General features: G+C 35.2%; 3 protein-coding genes across 3 annotated transcripts; 2 read left to right on the top strand and 1 right to left on the bottom strand.

Moving 5' to 3' along the window:
- The first annotated feature begins 371 nt into the window (after nt 1–371).
- Nucleotides 372–2,939, top strand: LOC125188633 (ras-related protein RABA5b-like). The gene is made up of 2 exons (XM_048085600.1): nt 372–814; nt 2,459–2,939. Exons 1-2 carry the CDS (start codon nt 484–486, stop codon nt 2,776–2,778), a joined length of 651 nt encoding a protein of 216 aa, XP_047941557.1. The 5' UTR covers nt 372–483; the 3' UTR covers nt 2,779–2,939.
- A 3,278-nt stretch (nt 2,940–6,217) lies between these two features.
- LOC125187019 (cytochrome b561 and DOMON domain-containing protein At3g25290-like) lies at nt 6,218–8,152 on the top strand. The gene is made up of 3 exons (XM_048083525.1): nt 6,218–6,890; nt 7,247–7,501; nt 7,671–8,152. The coding sequence occupies exons 1-3, from the start codon at nt 6,264–6,266 to the stop codon at nt 7,974–7,976; spliced, it is 1,188 nt and encodes a 395-aa protein (XP_047939482.1). The 5' UTR covers nt 6,218–6,263; the 3' UTR covers nt 7,977–8,152.
- A 5,900-nt stretch (nt 8,153–14,052) lies between these two features.
- Nucleotides 14,053–14,859, bottom strand: LOC125187772 (cytochrome b561 and DOMON domain-containing protein At3g25290-like). Its single transcript, XM_048084404.1, has one exon. It carries the CDS (start codon nt 14,789–14,791, stop codon nt 14,087–14,089), a length of 705 nt encoding a protein of 234 aa, XP_047940361.1. The 5' UTR covers nt 14,792–14,859; the 3' UTR covers nt 14,053–14,086.
- Nucleotides 14,860–15,376: the final 517 nt, after the last annotated feature.

Genomic DNA, 15,376 nt, shown 5'->3' on the forward strand with positions numbered 1-15,376 from the left:
GAATACGAGTCACACCTATTCTTTCTCTACACTAGTCTATCGTGCCAAAATAAGTTAATCCTGATCATTTTTTCGGCGAAGCTACAATTTCTAATATTTCAAAGTGCATCCATCACCAGAAACTCGCAACATCTACCCTGAAAGACTTGAAATAAAAAATAAAAATAAAAATAAATCAATCTCTCATCAGTCTTAATTAAAATGACTCTGTTTTTTTATATTTCATTAAAAATTGACACCATTTTAAAACCAAAACATTAGTTACATCTTAACTTATAAGTTTCAAAATTCAAATTTAAAAAATATTTGAAATCAATTTAGGTGGAATTAAATAATTAGAGCCGCGAGTCGCGCGAGGATGTATGCAAAAATTCTACTCTTGTCGACCACTCCTTTCCCTCTCTTCAAAACACACACACACACACTCTCTCTCTCTCTCTCACTTAATAAATCACACACAGTCAAGCGAATCCGGCGGCGGCAATGGCGGAGGAAGGCGGCGGCGAGGAGTACCTCTTCAAGATAGTCGTGATCGGCGATTCAGCCGTGGGGAAATCCAACCTTCTCTCGCGCTTCGCCAGGGACGAGTTCGACCACAACTCCAAAGCCACCATAGGAGTCGAGTTCCAGACGCAGGTGGTCCAGGTCGACGGCAAGGAGGTCAAGGCGCAGGTCTGGGACACCGCCGGCCAGGAGCGCTTCCGCGCCGTCACCTCCGCCTACTACCGCGGCGCCGTCGGCGCGCTCATTGTCTACGATATCACCAGGAAGACCACTTTCGAGAGCACCAAACGCTGGCTCGATGAGCTCAATAGTATGCTCTCTCTCTCTCTCTCTCTTCTCCTTCTTCTTCGCGTTTGTTGACTTCGGATTTGTTAATTTTTTTTATTTGCTGCATATTTCTGATTTTTGGGGGAATTGTGATTTATGGAGCTATTGATTAGGTTTTGATTTTGCTTGTGCAAATTTGAGTTGCTAATGCTCTAATTTTTTCAATTTGTCTCCACATTTCATGTGATTGTGTTATCTCTCTGTTTGTGCGTGTGTTTTCTGTTGCTTTGGGTTAATCTGCGTGTTCTTGGATTCAATGTGCAGATGTAGGTTTGCTAGGGCTGAATTTGTCTCTGCATTTGTCGTTTATGCTTCTCTCTCTCATTTGCTTGATTTTTGTATGTTGTAATTTGATATAATTGATTCAGGTAGATGAGTCTAGGATTGAAAATTGAATGACTGCTTATTTGAATTGCATTTATCTTATTTATGCTTGCAGTAAGTTATGCTTAGGGTTAGATGTATGAATGCAGAAAGGGGGATTTCTCCGAAAATGACTAAAACGCGATCAACAGAATCATTTTTCATGGCATTGCTTTAATTGGCTCAATGATCACAAGGAAATAGTAAGATGGAAGAGAAATTTATTTATCAGAGGAAGTTCTTGCCTGATTTTAGGACAATTTTGATGCATTATGCCTAAGAACGAAATAAATTCCCGATTTAGTAGCAATGGACAGATAATCTTGTTTGCTTGAAGCCAGTGTGTGTGCCTGACTACATTATAGTTGGAACAATATATTCACCTACCTGTCATGATAAATGTTAGTTATGATAGGCGACTTTGATTTGTTTGTAATACCATTAATACAACTGGTTGGTAGATATAAGTTTGTATGGGCTATTAAATCCTTACCTAAAAGCTATAAACGACATTTACGTCTGAGTTTGGTGAAGACACTGACTTGGAAAGCATAACTACAAGGCTTGTAAAGCGGGTAGGGGTTGCATACAAAACATATATAGTGGCTCTGTTTAGTGATTTGGCTTGTAATTTTCATATAAAACGAGTGAAACTGGGTGTATATGGAGGTTGGATTTAAGATCGAGACGTGCTACTCTTTCAACTCATTGCTGGCTTTATACTCTGCTACCTTTAACTGCTTTAAGAATCATATTCTCAAGAAATGCTCCTATAGTTCTGCACTTATGCCAAGTACTTTTTCAATTATCATCAATCAAGCATGTAGTGTTCTGATAGAGACTTGAATCGGAGCATTTTGAGCTTGATTATAACTAGTAACTACTGTCTCAAGAAGGGCATTTGAGATATGAGTGTGTGATGATGATTCGTTGTTGTTTGCAGGCTTAAGGATCGAATATTAGCTTATTAGGGAGCGTTAACATCTGATGATAGGATAGATAGATGAAGTATGAGATTTCGTATTTGAATTATAAGATAGTCAAACAAGTTCAAAATTATTTGATCCGTCAAAGTAAATTCTGGATTAACTTGGATTATTCTCTCACTCAAAGTAATTCCCCCTTCGGAAACTTGATTCGAGATTCTATTGTTATGACAAGGATAGAACCATGCTTGCTTTAAACTTGACCTCCACACTAGTCCCATTTATGCACGGTTGCAATCATTTAGCTGTTTTTTGACCTTTACTACAACGATGTGCAGCTCACTGTGACACTGCGGTGGCAAGGATGCTTGTGGGGAACAAGTGCGATTTGGATGACATCAGGGAGGTGAGTGTGGAGGAGGGGAAGAGCCTCGCTGAAGAAGAAGGCTTGTTCTTCATAGAGACCTCAGCCCTCGACGCCACCAATGTGATGAAGGCGTTTGAGATCGTCATACACGAGATCTATGACAAGGTTAGCCGCAAGATACTCAGCTCAGACTCGTACAAGGCCGACCTCTCGGTTAACCGGGTCAGCCTGGCCAACGGGGTTGACTTGTCAAAGCAGAACAGCGGCGTGATGTCTTGCTGCTCGAGATGAGCTCCAGTATGTTCCTCTTACCCGGATCTCTTTCTTCTTTCTGTCTCCCTCTTGAGCTGCTTCTTGCATTATTATTTTTATTTTCAATTATATGCTGTCGTGAAACATGGAAATGAAGTTTATTTATGTTTATGAAATAATCATATGATGGATTTGTCCTACATTGTTTGGAAGTTAGTTTTCTTACACACACTCTCTCTCTCTCTCCAACCCACAAGTTTTTACTATGAAATGCTCCATTTGTTCATAAAATAATGTCTCATTTTGTAATTCCGGGACATGAGTAATCCAAGGGTTAATGTTAGTATGTTATGGTTTTCGAAATCGGAAGTTAGTTTCAACTTTCAACTACATGAAGAAAAAGTTTCCCTCTGTAGTGATAGTATTTTGCAAGTCAAGTTTTTGTTATGAAAGTCATTATTTGTAATCATACAAAATTTCTTGTTAAAAAAATGAGTTATTTAACTGAGCAAGATAATCAAGTCATATAAATAAATATATATGTAAATATAAAACCAATCATTTTAGCTTGATTAACTGAACATTTAATTATATTCAACTTTACTATTTTGAGTATACTCAACGTTTAGATTCAAATTTACACAGGGTTGAGACACCTTTGACTAGATTGGTAAATAGTAGTACTAGGAATCAAAAGACTATATTGGTAAAATATGCGACCGGCACATTATCATGTATTCAGGTTGCATGTCCAGTCAATGATAAAAATAGAAAAAAAAAAAGAAAGAAAGATATATGCAATAATAGTTAGATATCCATATATACGGGCTATTAATTTTACCTATATTTACAAAGAGTGATTGCTACTTGCTAGGAGTAGTAACAAATTATACTTCCACATCTATTGAAAAGTATAAACAATTGATTCGATATGAATTTTAAAGTTAATTATTAAAATAAGAAAGAAAAGAGAATGAAAGGGTGGTGTAGATATTGTTAGCGGATAATGAGTTCGACATCATTTTGGTTCTGTAGTGTAATAATATAAATTGTAAATAAAATGAGTGTGTTGAATATTCTAAAATTAAAAAGTTTATACTTTTCAAGGACAGTTTAATAAGAAAATAATTCATATTTTTCAGGGACGGAAGATGCATAAAATTCTCTTTAGTAACAACTCTTGGATTCAAATTTGTCCGGGCGTCTATATTTATTCCTCTTGTATAAGACATCCACAACGTTGTTTCTAAATCATCTCTTATCCATCTCTTATCCATCTCATGCCTCAGTATTCATGGGTCCCACAAAACTTTTTATTTCATCTCTTATTTAAGAGACAACTTCTCCAAAATTTCATCTCTTATCCATCTCTTCCATTCACTATTCATGGATCTCGCCCCACTATTTCATTTTCTATTTTAATTTATTTATTATAAAATTTAATAAATTATTTTTTAATTTAATTAAAATATGAGATTCATTAAAAAAATAAAATATTCACAAATAAATTAATTTTAAGTAAAATTTTAAATTTTATTCAAATGAATAATTATGATATTATAGTTTTATTTCTTTTAAAAAATTTATTTGAAAATAGATTTTTTAAAATAAAAATTAATTTCTTTATAATCAAAAACTAATTTTTTATAATTAAAAATTATATTTTTAATAAAATCTATTTTCAAAATAGTTTTTTTAATTGGAAAAAGAAGTCCACTGGGCAGAGGGGGGCGAGTGGGCTTCACCGCTCTTTAGGAATGCGCCCTGTGACATGAAGGAGACTCCACGGGATGAGACATGATAGAATATCTGCAACGCCAACTCGCCGTTGTCTCGTCCTAGTGAGACGAGCTCGAGACAACGATGAGCTACGTTGTGGATGCTTTATAGCCATGACCATGATCGCTTTATGTGATGACGTAGTAGTAATAGTAGTACTCCATTGGTTCAAATACACATTTTGCATGCAGTTTTCATAAATATATGAGCACCCAACTAAAAAATACTCCGAAATAGTAGTAAACAAGTATCGAGAGATAGATCGTTCAAATAAAGATCTATTTGCATTATTGATCATATTTTTACTATTCCATTCGTTCATAACAATTACTATATTTACACTGAATGATTGTGAACTACACATATTTATGTAAACTGAATAATGTTTCAAAAATAGAGAAAAAGAATTAAAATAAAGAGACTCATCTTATTATAGAGATAAATTGATGTAAATACACAAAGATTAATTTTGGTAGTGAATCAAAAAAAAAAACTATTTTTCATAAATGGGAAAATATTACATTTGTCCCATTTTAGTTGAATCGTTTTTTAATATAAGATTTATTAACAATAAAGTAGTAAAGAATATAAAATTACAGATATTAAATGTGTGAAATATTTTTTAACATAAAGGAAATGACTTTTGAACATCACACCTTTTTTGGTATATAAATATAATGTCATATATCTACTTTTAGAAAAAAAGTAAATCATAATTAATATATTTAACTAACTTTCTTTCTTTAGGATAGTATATTTAATTATTTTTGCTTTCTTTATTTAACACTAAACAACACACTGGAGTATATAATAAAAGATCAATTCTAAAAAAATCATTAAATTTGGTCAATTTCTTATTATTTCCATAACTTTTAATAATAACCAATTGTTCGTAAATTCAACACTTTCTCAATTGTTCCATAATGAAAATTCCGACGTTAAAAGTATCTTTTGACGTGGCTATACATGTGTAAAAATTAAAGACGTTGCCGACAAAATGTAACAAACGTGTCACATTTTAATTTATAAAATCAAAGACGTGGATTCGATTCGACAAGGTGTATTTTCCGCCTGCCATATCAAATTTAATTTTTCCAAATCTAAGGTCAAAGGACAATTTTAGAAAATGTCAAATCGGCTAATTTCAAAAATTGTGAAAATGACCAGAAATTGACTGCAATAAATGATTTTTCCCACTAAATTGCACGCATAATATGTCATTATATCTCAGTAATTTCCAACTCAAACATTTTTCACCGTTAAAGTCGCAAATATTTGTTACTGAAAATAAATAACCCCTCCGTCCCAGATTAAGAATCACACTTTGATCGGACACGAGTTTTAAGAAATATAAAGAAAAGTCAGTTGAAAAATATAGTGGAATGTGAGACCCATTTTTTATATTAGTTTTTGTAATAAAATGCGAGTGAACTGAGTTAGTGGAATGTGAGACCCACTTACTATTTATGGTAAAAAATAAAGTGCAACTCTTAGTTGGGGATGGACCGAAATTGAGTAATTACTACTCCTAATAAATATAGTCAAAATCTAGCAAAATCTATGGCTAATTAAAGTAGTCCTTAATTTACCAAAAGCAAAATCATTAACTTAAATACACAGATTCCTAATCATAATCATTAATTAGTATAATTAAATTTTCTCTTTTCACTCTATTTAAATAAAGAATAAAATCACAATCTTTTTCTCTTCAAATCTCTCTCTCTCTGTTTCTGAGCTTCACTAAAATGGCGTCGCCACCTCTGCTCACGGCGCTTCTCCTCCTCTTCACGGCGTCGCTAATTGAGCCCTCCCAATCACAATCCGCCACGTGCACGAAGCAATCCTTCACCAGCAACAAGCGCTACGCCTTCTGCAACGACCTCCCCTCCCTCAACTCCTTCCTCCACTGGGACTTCGATTCCGCCCAATCCACGCTCTCCCTGGCCTTCACCGCGGCGCCTCCGAAGCCCGACGGCTGGGTGTCCTGGGCGCTCAACCCCACCGCCACCGGCATGGCGGGCTCGCAGGCGCTCGTCGCCTTCAAGCAGGCCGACGGCGCGATGGCGGTGAAGACCTACAACATCACCTCCTACGCGCCGCTGAGGGAGTCGAAGGTGTGGTTCGACGTGAAGGACTCCTCCGCGGAGGCCTCGGCTGGAGGCGCGATCACGCTGTTCGCCACCGTGGTGCTGCCGGAGAAGGGGAGGACGGTGCTCAACCACGTCTGGCAGGTCGGGGGATCCGTCGTCGGCGGCGTTCCGGCGAAGCACGAGTTTCAGCCGGCGAATTTGAACGCGAAGGGGAGCCTTGATTTGCTGAAAGGGCACAGCAGCGCTTCCAACGACGGCGATTCCAAATTGAAGAAGAGGAATGTGAGTTCTTTTTCTGGTGAATTTCGTTTGAATCATGAGAAATTGCATTGTGATTTAGTAGAATTAGATGTTCAGGTAGTTTGGCATGTGCTTGATTTTGAAATTTTGAACATCGTTGGTTTCTGGCGATTGAATCGACGAATTAGGTTAAATGTAGGTAGAATTAGGGCTTCATTGATTTGGGGGAAATGCTGGAGATACAGAAGTAGTTTGGTATATGTTTGGTTTTTGGTTTCCAGTGATGGAATTGACAGATTAGGTTGAATGTAGGTAGAATTAGGGATTTATTGATTTGGGGAAATGTTGGAGATGAAGATGACTGACTTAAATTGTGTGTTTGTGACAATGGGATGCAGATTCATGGAGTGCTGAATGTGGTGAGCTGGGGGATTATGTTCCCGACTGGGATCGTCATGGCGCGATACTTGAGGGTGTTTCCGTCGGCTGATCCAGCGTGGTTTTACCTGCACGTCTCGTGCCAGGTCTCTGCCTACGCCATTGGAGTTGCTGGCTGGGGAACTGGCCTTAAACTCGGGAGCGAGTCCAAGTCCATTACCTATTCAGTCCATCGCAACATTGGGATCACGCTCTTCGTATTTGCAACCCTGCAGGTAGTTTCTTATTCAGCAAGAATTTATTGCTATCTCTGTTTTTTTGATTTACGGAATGCATAATTTACGAAGAATGTGTGTGTTTCTGTCACTTTCTGGATGTGTTATGTCGCGTTTGAACTGTATCTTTCGCCATGATGCTGAGTTTTGCTCGTTTGGCGTTATGTAGGTGTTTGCATTGCTTCTGAGGCCCAAGAAGGACCATAAATATCGTGTATACTGGAACGTCTACCATCACGGAGTAGGATATTCAGTTGCGGTTCTGGGCATCATCAACGTGTTCAAAGGCCTCGCCATATTGCAGCCTGACCCCAAGTGGAAGCGCGCATACATTATTGTGATTGCGATTCTTGGAGGCATTGCCTTGTTGTTGGAGGCCATCACTTGGGTCGTCGTGTTGAAGAGGAAAAAGGCCGGAAAATCTTCCAACTCGTACGACGGATACAACAACGGACACTCTAGGCAAGAACCTTGATCATTTTGTGCCATTTTGTTGCCTATCTATATACTACCTATTTATTTCACTTTCTTCATTGAATTTGTGACATTTTCACATGTACAATGTAGTTTTTGTAGTAGTTAGTATGGCATACAACCTATAGATACAAAAGGCTTCATTAATTCAAGTATCTAAGTTGGTGTTTGTTGCAACTATAATATGTGATCCCTCCATTAGAATAATGCTCCATTGATCAACAAACAAGGCATATGATTCTTACTTGCACATGGGTTGCCTTTGATCTTGGGCCCATCTCCTCCCTCGATTCCTTCGTATCGAGCCTTCATAATTTCATACGGAGTATTTTATTTCATCAGTTGATACAAGATTCAAATAAAACACATGATTCTTACATACGAAAACGGATTGGACATGGGAAAGTGGACACCTTGATTGATCTAGGGCTCATTTTCTCCGATTCATCTGTACCTATACTTTTAATCCTATATTTTATTACATCATTGCACACGAGAATAGCTAGCTTTCAATAAAGCAAACGATTCTTGCTTATAACGGGTTACCCACGAACAACCTCGATCTAGTATTCCTTTGCATCCCCGACCCCCATCGGAGGTGTAGCAAGTTTACTTGTATGGGCATACAAGAAGAAAGTTAAAAGATGGTATGATTTGAGGTGTTTGGTCCATATTAATTTTATCATCTTTTAACTTTGGTCACTCACCACTAAATGCTTTCACTTTCACTATTCTCACGCTTGTCTTCATCCTATTTTTGAACTATATTTCAAAAGGACAGTTGTTACATAGTCTTTTCAACATGTTAAACACATTATAGAAATTGTTGCTAGTACATGCTCATTTATCTTGGATTTTTATGTGATACTTCAATTTATTTGATTGACATTTTGAAAATAATTTCGTGTCCATTATGAATATAGTAGTAGTAGTAGTTATAGTAGTGTTACATCAATTGTCATATTCAATAGCTACTAGTAAGTACTAGTAGTAAAAAAAATAATACTCCACTAGTATAGTAAAAAAAATAATACTCCAATAGTATATATAAAAGGGAAAGTGAGTCATATTCAAATGATTTTGATATTGCTAGAAAATTTATTAAATCTTATTAAAGAAATTCTTGTTTGAGTGCTTTAGCCAAAAGGGGATTGAGAATCTCGTGAAATTGAGGTACCATAATATTAAAAATAAACGTGTCCTCTCTTTTAAGTGACAAAGTAATTTAAATTCATTAGATGTCCCCTATGTAGCTTTAAATAAAATTAGTGAGAGAAACATAATTTAAACATTTCAAAAAAAGAAACAGAGGTTCTTTTAGAAAAAAGAGAAAATGAATTAATATCAAACCGTGTCTTTAAATCTTATTTTCAGATAGTATGTTTTTTTGTTTCTTTTTTTGTTAAATTCTTGTAATAGACTATTCCGGTGGGGCTGATGAAATTGATTTGATACTTCTATGGTCGATCTCAAGATTTTTAATGCTAATGACTTTATTGATACAGTACATGAAGATAAATAAGTACATTAAAGATTAATTTTTGAGAACATATTACTCCATGAAACAGTTTCTATCAATGAAAGGGAATTAATTTATATGAAAGTATTAAAATAATAAAATTATTTTTAATTATTATTTAGGAAACAAAAATATAATTGAAGTCCAGGTCGACATAAAATGATGATAATGGAAATCAGAATAATGTATGGATGTAAGGATGATGCAATCGTGACGAAATTTGTGCTCCTATATTGTGATGTACATTGATCCAAAGTCGATTGAGCAAACAAAGTCGATTCGAACTACATTCAAACAAAGTCGATATTAAGATACATTGATCCAAAGTCGATACGAACTTAACTAGACGTTATCGTTTTGTCCAACGTTATCTTCACAACGTGTTTTAATTTATTGATGCGTCAACGCGTAATTTCCCCAAAAAGGAGGAGGGATACTCACCAAAACCTCAAACTTCATGGTTTAATTTTAAGAATTTGAAAATTGTGGAAGAATCACATTTCAACCATTTTTCATAAATTATTTGGCAATTTGCTAAAAAATTAAATTTACTATGGACTATTATTGGATTTTAATGATATTGAACTGGTGATTAACCCTTTATATTCATGCGTAATTTCTAAAGTTAGAAGGAAGTGCTTCTTTATCCGAATATTATAGTACTGCAATATACTCCCTTCGTCCCCGATTAAGAGTCACACTTTGACCTGACACGAGTTTTAAGAAATGTAAAGAAAAGTTGTTACTCCCTCCGTCCCAGATAATTCGTCCTAGTTTTCCATTTCGGTCCGTCCCACATAATTTGTCCCACTTCACTTTTACTATTTTTGGTAGTGGGCCCCATATTCCACTAACTCATTCCTACTCACATCTTATTATAAAACTAATATATAAAGGTAGGACCCGCATTCCACTAACTTTTTCAACCCACTTTTCATTACAATTCTTAAAACTCATGTCCGGTCATCCGGGACGGAGGGAGTATTAAAAATTAGAGGAATATTGGACCCATTTTTTTATATTGGTTTTATGGAGTAATAAAACGTGTGACCTACTTACTATTTACGATAAAAATGGAGTGTGACTCTTAATTGGGGACGGACCGAAATAGAAAAGTGTGACTCTTAATCGGAGACGGAGGGAATATCATTAATAGTTCAACATGCACTCCATAAAATAAAATGAAAAATATTCTTATCCGAATAGTACATGAGATAGTCGCGATGTAATATGGAATATGAATGAAAATTACTTCTAGATGGGATGAAACAAATAGAAATTTGTGAAGAACGCGGTGCATTTGTCTTGATAGGAGGGATGACTGACATCACGAACGAGACATAAGAATCGTCTAATAAGTCGCAGATAGAGTAATTGACGTAATAAACAAGCATAAAAATTCATTTGATAAATCATACAAATTTCTCAATAAATTGAAAACTCTGAAAAAGAAATCAAGAGAGAAAAAGTCATAAAACTCAAAAAAACATTATTCAAATAAAGTCTAAGTTTCTTACATCACAATGAAACCTTTATATAGACTAATATTGCATGAAAGGGGACATATATAAGACTAATTTTTGGGCTCCCAAGGGTATTTCTTCGATCCATCTCGGTATATAGCATCTGTTTTGATGTCGTAAATACATTTACGACCGTTACATGGATAGCTATTTAACATCCAAGTGTTGGTATAAGCATCAAACCCTCTTTTCTTATTACCCCATTCCACGATACAATCGAAGTTTGTCCGAAAAATATTCACACAAAATTTGAAGTTATAGTCTTGACCCGGGACAAGTGTGTGGAATCCGAGATCGTCGTCTCTAGACTTGCAATGCACCACTATATTGTCGGGGGTTCTGTTGATAACGTGAATCTCTTTCTCGTTGTGGCGCAAAAAGCAACCCGCATTGCTCAAAGAGACTAGACACACGACAAAGACTAGAAAGATGAACTGAAGTTTGAACATATTTGTAATTGCATGTACGATCGATGGGATTGATTTGTGTGTTTTATTTTTTTATTGTTTCTACTCCTTTTTATAGCATATATTTGATTGAAATGATTATTGCATTATTGGATTAAAGGAAATTTGTAATTATTTGTTAAAGATTATGACAATTTAATTGAGAAAAGAATTATAGTTATATAAATGAAATGTGATACGACAGAAAGATTTAATTATAATTATAGATCATGTATAGTTGAATATGAACGGCAACATTATAATTTTCAATGACAAAATCAGAAATTTTATTTGAGAAATATATGACTTGCGAAATATTAAAATTTATATTATTCCAGTTTCTTAAAAATATACACTTTGGAAATAGTTTAAGTTTTCATGCGAAATTAAAAAAATACGAGAAAAAAAAATTAGTTAGTGAAAATGTAGGATCCACATGAAATAGTAGTATAATGTGTAGTTAAAAAGTTTCAAATATATCATGTTCACTTTTAATTAACACTCAATATATAATGGCATAACAACGTTAATTTTTCATCGCATTACATTTAAATTGCAGCCTATGTTTGACTAAAATGAATATTGCAATAATAAAATTTAAAAAAAAATTGGAAATTGTACATTTTTGGTAAGAATATGAATAACAATTGAAAATGGATTATAGTCATAAATCAAAATTTGATTCTGGTACAAAGAATGATTGACAAAAGAAATTACACAATACTACAATAGTAATTTATATTCAATTGATTATTTTTGTAAGCGATTCACAATCTTATTGATGGAAACTTGTAGAAATGAATGTTTCTCAATAAAATAAAAATCGTAAAAACTTAAAATTGTAATTATGAATATTAAGATAGGGGCATGTTAGGGTGCCACCACCTCTTAAAATAACACCATACAATCATTCCTAGCCAATCATTTGTACACGTGGACGAATAATAAGCTGCCACGTAGTAAAAAAAAATTTAAAAAAATCTGAAAAAGACGGCCAACAATTTGTTTGTCTTTATCCAGCAATTTTTCTTGTCCAACAATATCCGACACACTATACAGCAATCTATAAATTCTTGTGTAGTGTTTGTAATATTGTTGTGTAGTGTTTGTAATATTCTTTGTGTAGTGTTTGTAATATTACTGTGTAGTGTTTGTAATATTGCTTTGTGTAGCGTTTATAATATTGATGTATAAGTGGTGTCACGGTGTCACTTTAAGAGGGGTTGTCATTTTAACACAAACCTATCAAGATATAACCATAAACTAAACTAAAATAAAATAAAATATAACCATAAACTGAATATCATTTCACTTTAAACAAATTCAAATAATTTTGTTTCAATTCTTTGTCTACTTTTGCTATTAAAAATCAAGAGCACATGGAAATGGGGCAAAACGTGGGATTTAGTTCCTATAGTTGTGGGCTTCGCTCTAATTTTGTAGGACAATTAGGAATATGACAAATCGAGAAGCACTAAAATCTTGAAGAAAATGTCAAAAGTAGAGTAACAAAATTCAATTCTTTTTACTACTAGTTTATTTTAAGTGGCCCAAATTTCCATTACTTCTCTTTATATTTTTCCAATATAGCACCTGAAAACCTTAAGTTAATGATTAAATTATTGTCGATTTATAACCATTTAAAAAAAGTTTAGCCAAAAAAATTTAGCGATCCTTTTGCTAAAGATGGTGTTTTAATAATTCAGTCATATATTCAAGCGTTGAACTATTAGCAATCCATAAAATAAATACGGAGTTATAGTATTAATCAATCAATTTGAGTTTGATATATATTTTTAAACTCTTTCGATCTTTTTCAGTTTAAAAGATTATACTTATTTCATAGGAGTAGTAATTTTTGAAAGATTATACTCGTGATTGAATATGCATTATGTTGGTTCATGAGATATAATCATACAATTTAATATTAAATGGATAATTATATGATAATAAATCACAACAACCAAGTGACACCTTTGAATATATATTATGTTTGGTAGGACATGATATAGAATATCGCAAATTGATCCTAAATAAATAATCATATGGGGATGAGGAGAAAAAATTCAGTGGTCTCAGATATACCACAGTGGAAAGCATATGTGGTATACCCTACCAATAGTATTTTGACAAATAGATATGCATATTGATCTCATCTACAACTAGAATGACACATAGACACACACAATTCTAGAAATTTCTCACGTGCGTATATAGATATTATAGCTCCATATACACACGTATATGCACATTAATTACCATCCAATAAGTTAACGGCAAAAATTTGATTTGATATGAAATTTCACATCTCATATAATTCATAGAACTATATGTTTTGCACCGTGGTATTCCGAGACCATTGAATTTTTTCTTGGGCATGAGACCCCTCCAACTAAAATAATGAGTCATAACAATTCAACGTCGTCACCATAATAAACAAGCTTATTCGTGTTACTATCATTTTCATGAAAATGAAAATTTATACTGCTACTTAGAAAATGAATTTATATTATCGTGTCTTCTATTGTATTCTTTTGCTTTCAAAAAAATTAAAAACTGTCGTTTACAAAAACTATGAAAACCAGGACGTGTAAAAATAATAATATTGTCAAATAATCCAAATTTAAAATCCAAATATGGAAACCCCAATCACCACACAAATTCCACACAATCCAAATCCAAATCCATTCCCCCAATTTCTCACGCCTCCATTAACCTTACCGCCGGGCGACGGCGCAGGCGCGGCGCCATCCAGCCGTAGCGTGCTCTTCGACGCCAGATTATCCGCCGCGAACGCGTGCTTCGCCGGCACGCCGCCGACGACCGCCGATCCGACCTGCCAGATCTGATTCACCGCCGCGCCGCTCCCCTGCGGAATCGCCAGCGTCGCGAATATCGTGATCGCGCCGCCGCTCGACGACGACTCCGCGCTCTTGCTCAGCACGCCGTAGGAGATCGGCGACTCCGAGATCGGGCCGTAGGAGGTGATGTTGTACGTGTTCACCACCGCAGATCCGTTCGCCGCGGCGAAGGCGACCAGCGATTGCGCGCCGACCATGCCGGTGGAGGTCGGATTGAGTCCCCAGGCGATCCAGCCGCGCGGCGACGCAGGCGCGGCGGTGAAGGCGAGGGAGAGCGTCCGCGCGGCGGCGTCGTAGGTGTAGTGGAGAGAGGCGTTGAGCGTGGGGAGATCGGTGCAATTGGCGTATGTGAGGTTGCGGTGAGAGAATTGATGCGATTCGCAGGTGTGCGAGAGCGCTGGGGAGGAGGAGAGAGCCGCGGCGATGAGAAGGAGGAGGAGAGAGGATGAAATTGAAGCGGCTGCCATTGCTGGTTGTGTGGAGCTCTGTGGAGAAGAGAGATATTTATGGAGGGGTTTATATAGAGGTTTGAGACTCCAATATTAATGATTGTATATTTTGTGCACGCGGGAAAGTTTACATAATTGCAATATTTCTATTTTTTTTTTGAAAGGTAATAATTCATTATTAAGGTAAAATACTATTTCATATTGAAACTTACCCTGTATAATCGCGATAATCTAAATTGGAATGAATAACCAATATTCTCATTAAAATGTTAATTTAATGGCATCTGTTCATGCCATGTGGCAATTGATTAATACTCCGAAATCTAATTATATTAATATAATTTTCGATACCTATAATAAATTAATAATAGTACTAAGTATTTTGTATGACATAGACTGACATTGTGTATCTCATTATACTACTCCTATTATATTGATGTATATGTTGTTTGACACGAAAAATCATTATTGATATTGTTTGTGGCATATGTTGAGCTATTTTTCAAATGGTAAGATTAGGTTGTTAAATTATTTAAACTAAAAAAGATAGTTTTGAGTCATTATCATATTATTATTTATTTAGAATCATTGTAAGATTTTATT

This window comes from Salvia hispanica, chromosome 5 (genome assembly GCF_023119035.1).
Source record: "Salvia hispanica cultivar TCC Black 2014 chromosome 5, UniMelb_Shisp_WGS_1.0, whole genome shotgun sequence".
NCBI lineage: Eukaryota > Viridiplantae > Streptophyta > Magnoliopsida > Lamiales > Lamiaceae > Salvia > Salvia hispanica.

Bases quoted from the DNA above. Each gene is read 5' to 3' on its own strand.
- LOC125188633 (XM_048085600.1), top strand. From the start codon at position 484: ATGGCGGAGGAAGGCGGCGGCGAGGAGTACCTCTTCAAGATAGTCGTG. The intron at 815-2,458 runs GTATGCTCTCTC...AACGATGTGCAG, and splicing joins CTGGCTCGATGAGCTCAATA to CTCACTGTGACACTGCGGTG.
- LOC125187019 (XM_048083525.1), top strand. From the start codon at position 6,264: ATGGCGTCGCCACCTCTGCTCACGGCGCTTCTCCTCCTCTTCACGGCG. The intron at 6,891-7,246 runs GTGAGTTCTTTT...AATGGGATGCAG, and splicing joins CCAAATTGAAGAAGAGGAAT to ATTCATGGAGTGCTGAATGT. The intron at 7,502-7,670 runs GTAGTTTCTTAT...GGCGTTATGTAG, and splicing joins TCGTATTTGCAACCCTGCAG to GTGTTTGCATTGCTTCTGAG.
- LOC125187772 (XM_048084404.1), bottom strand. From the start codon at position 14,791: ATGGCAGCCGCTTCAATTTCATCCTCTCTCCTCCTCCTTCTCATCGCC.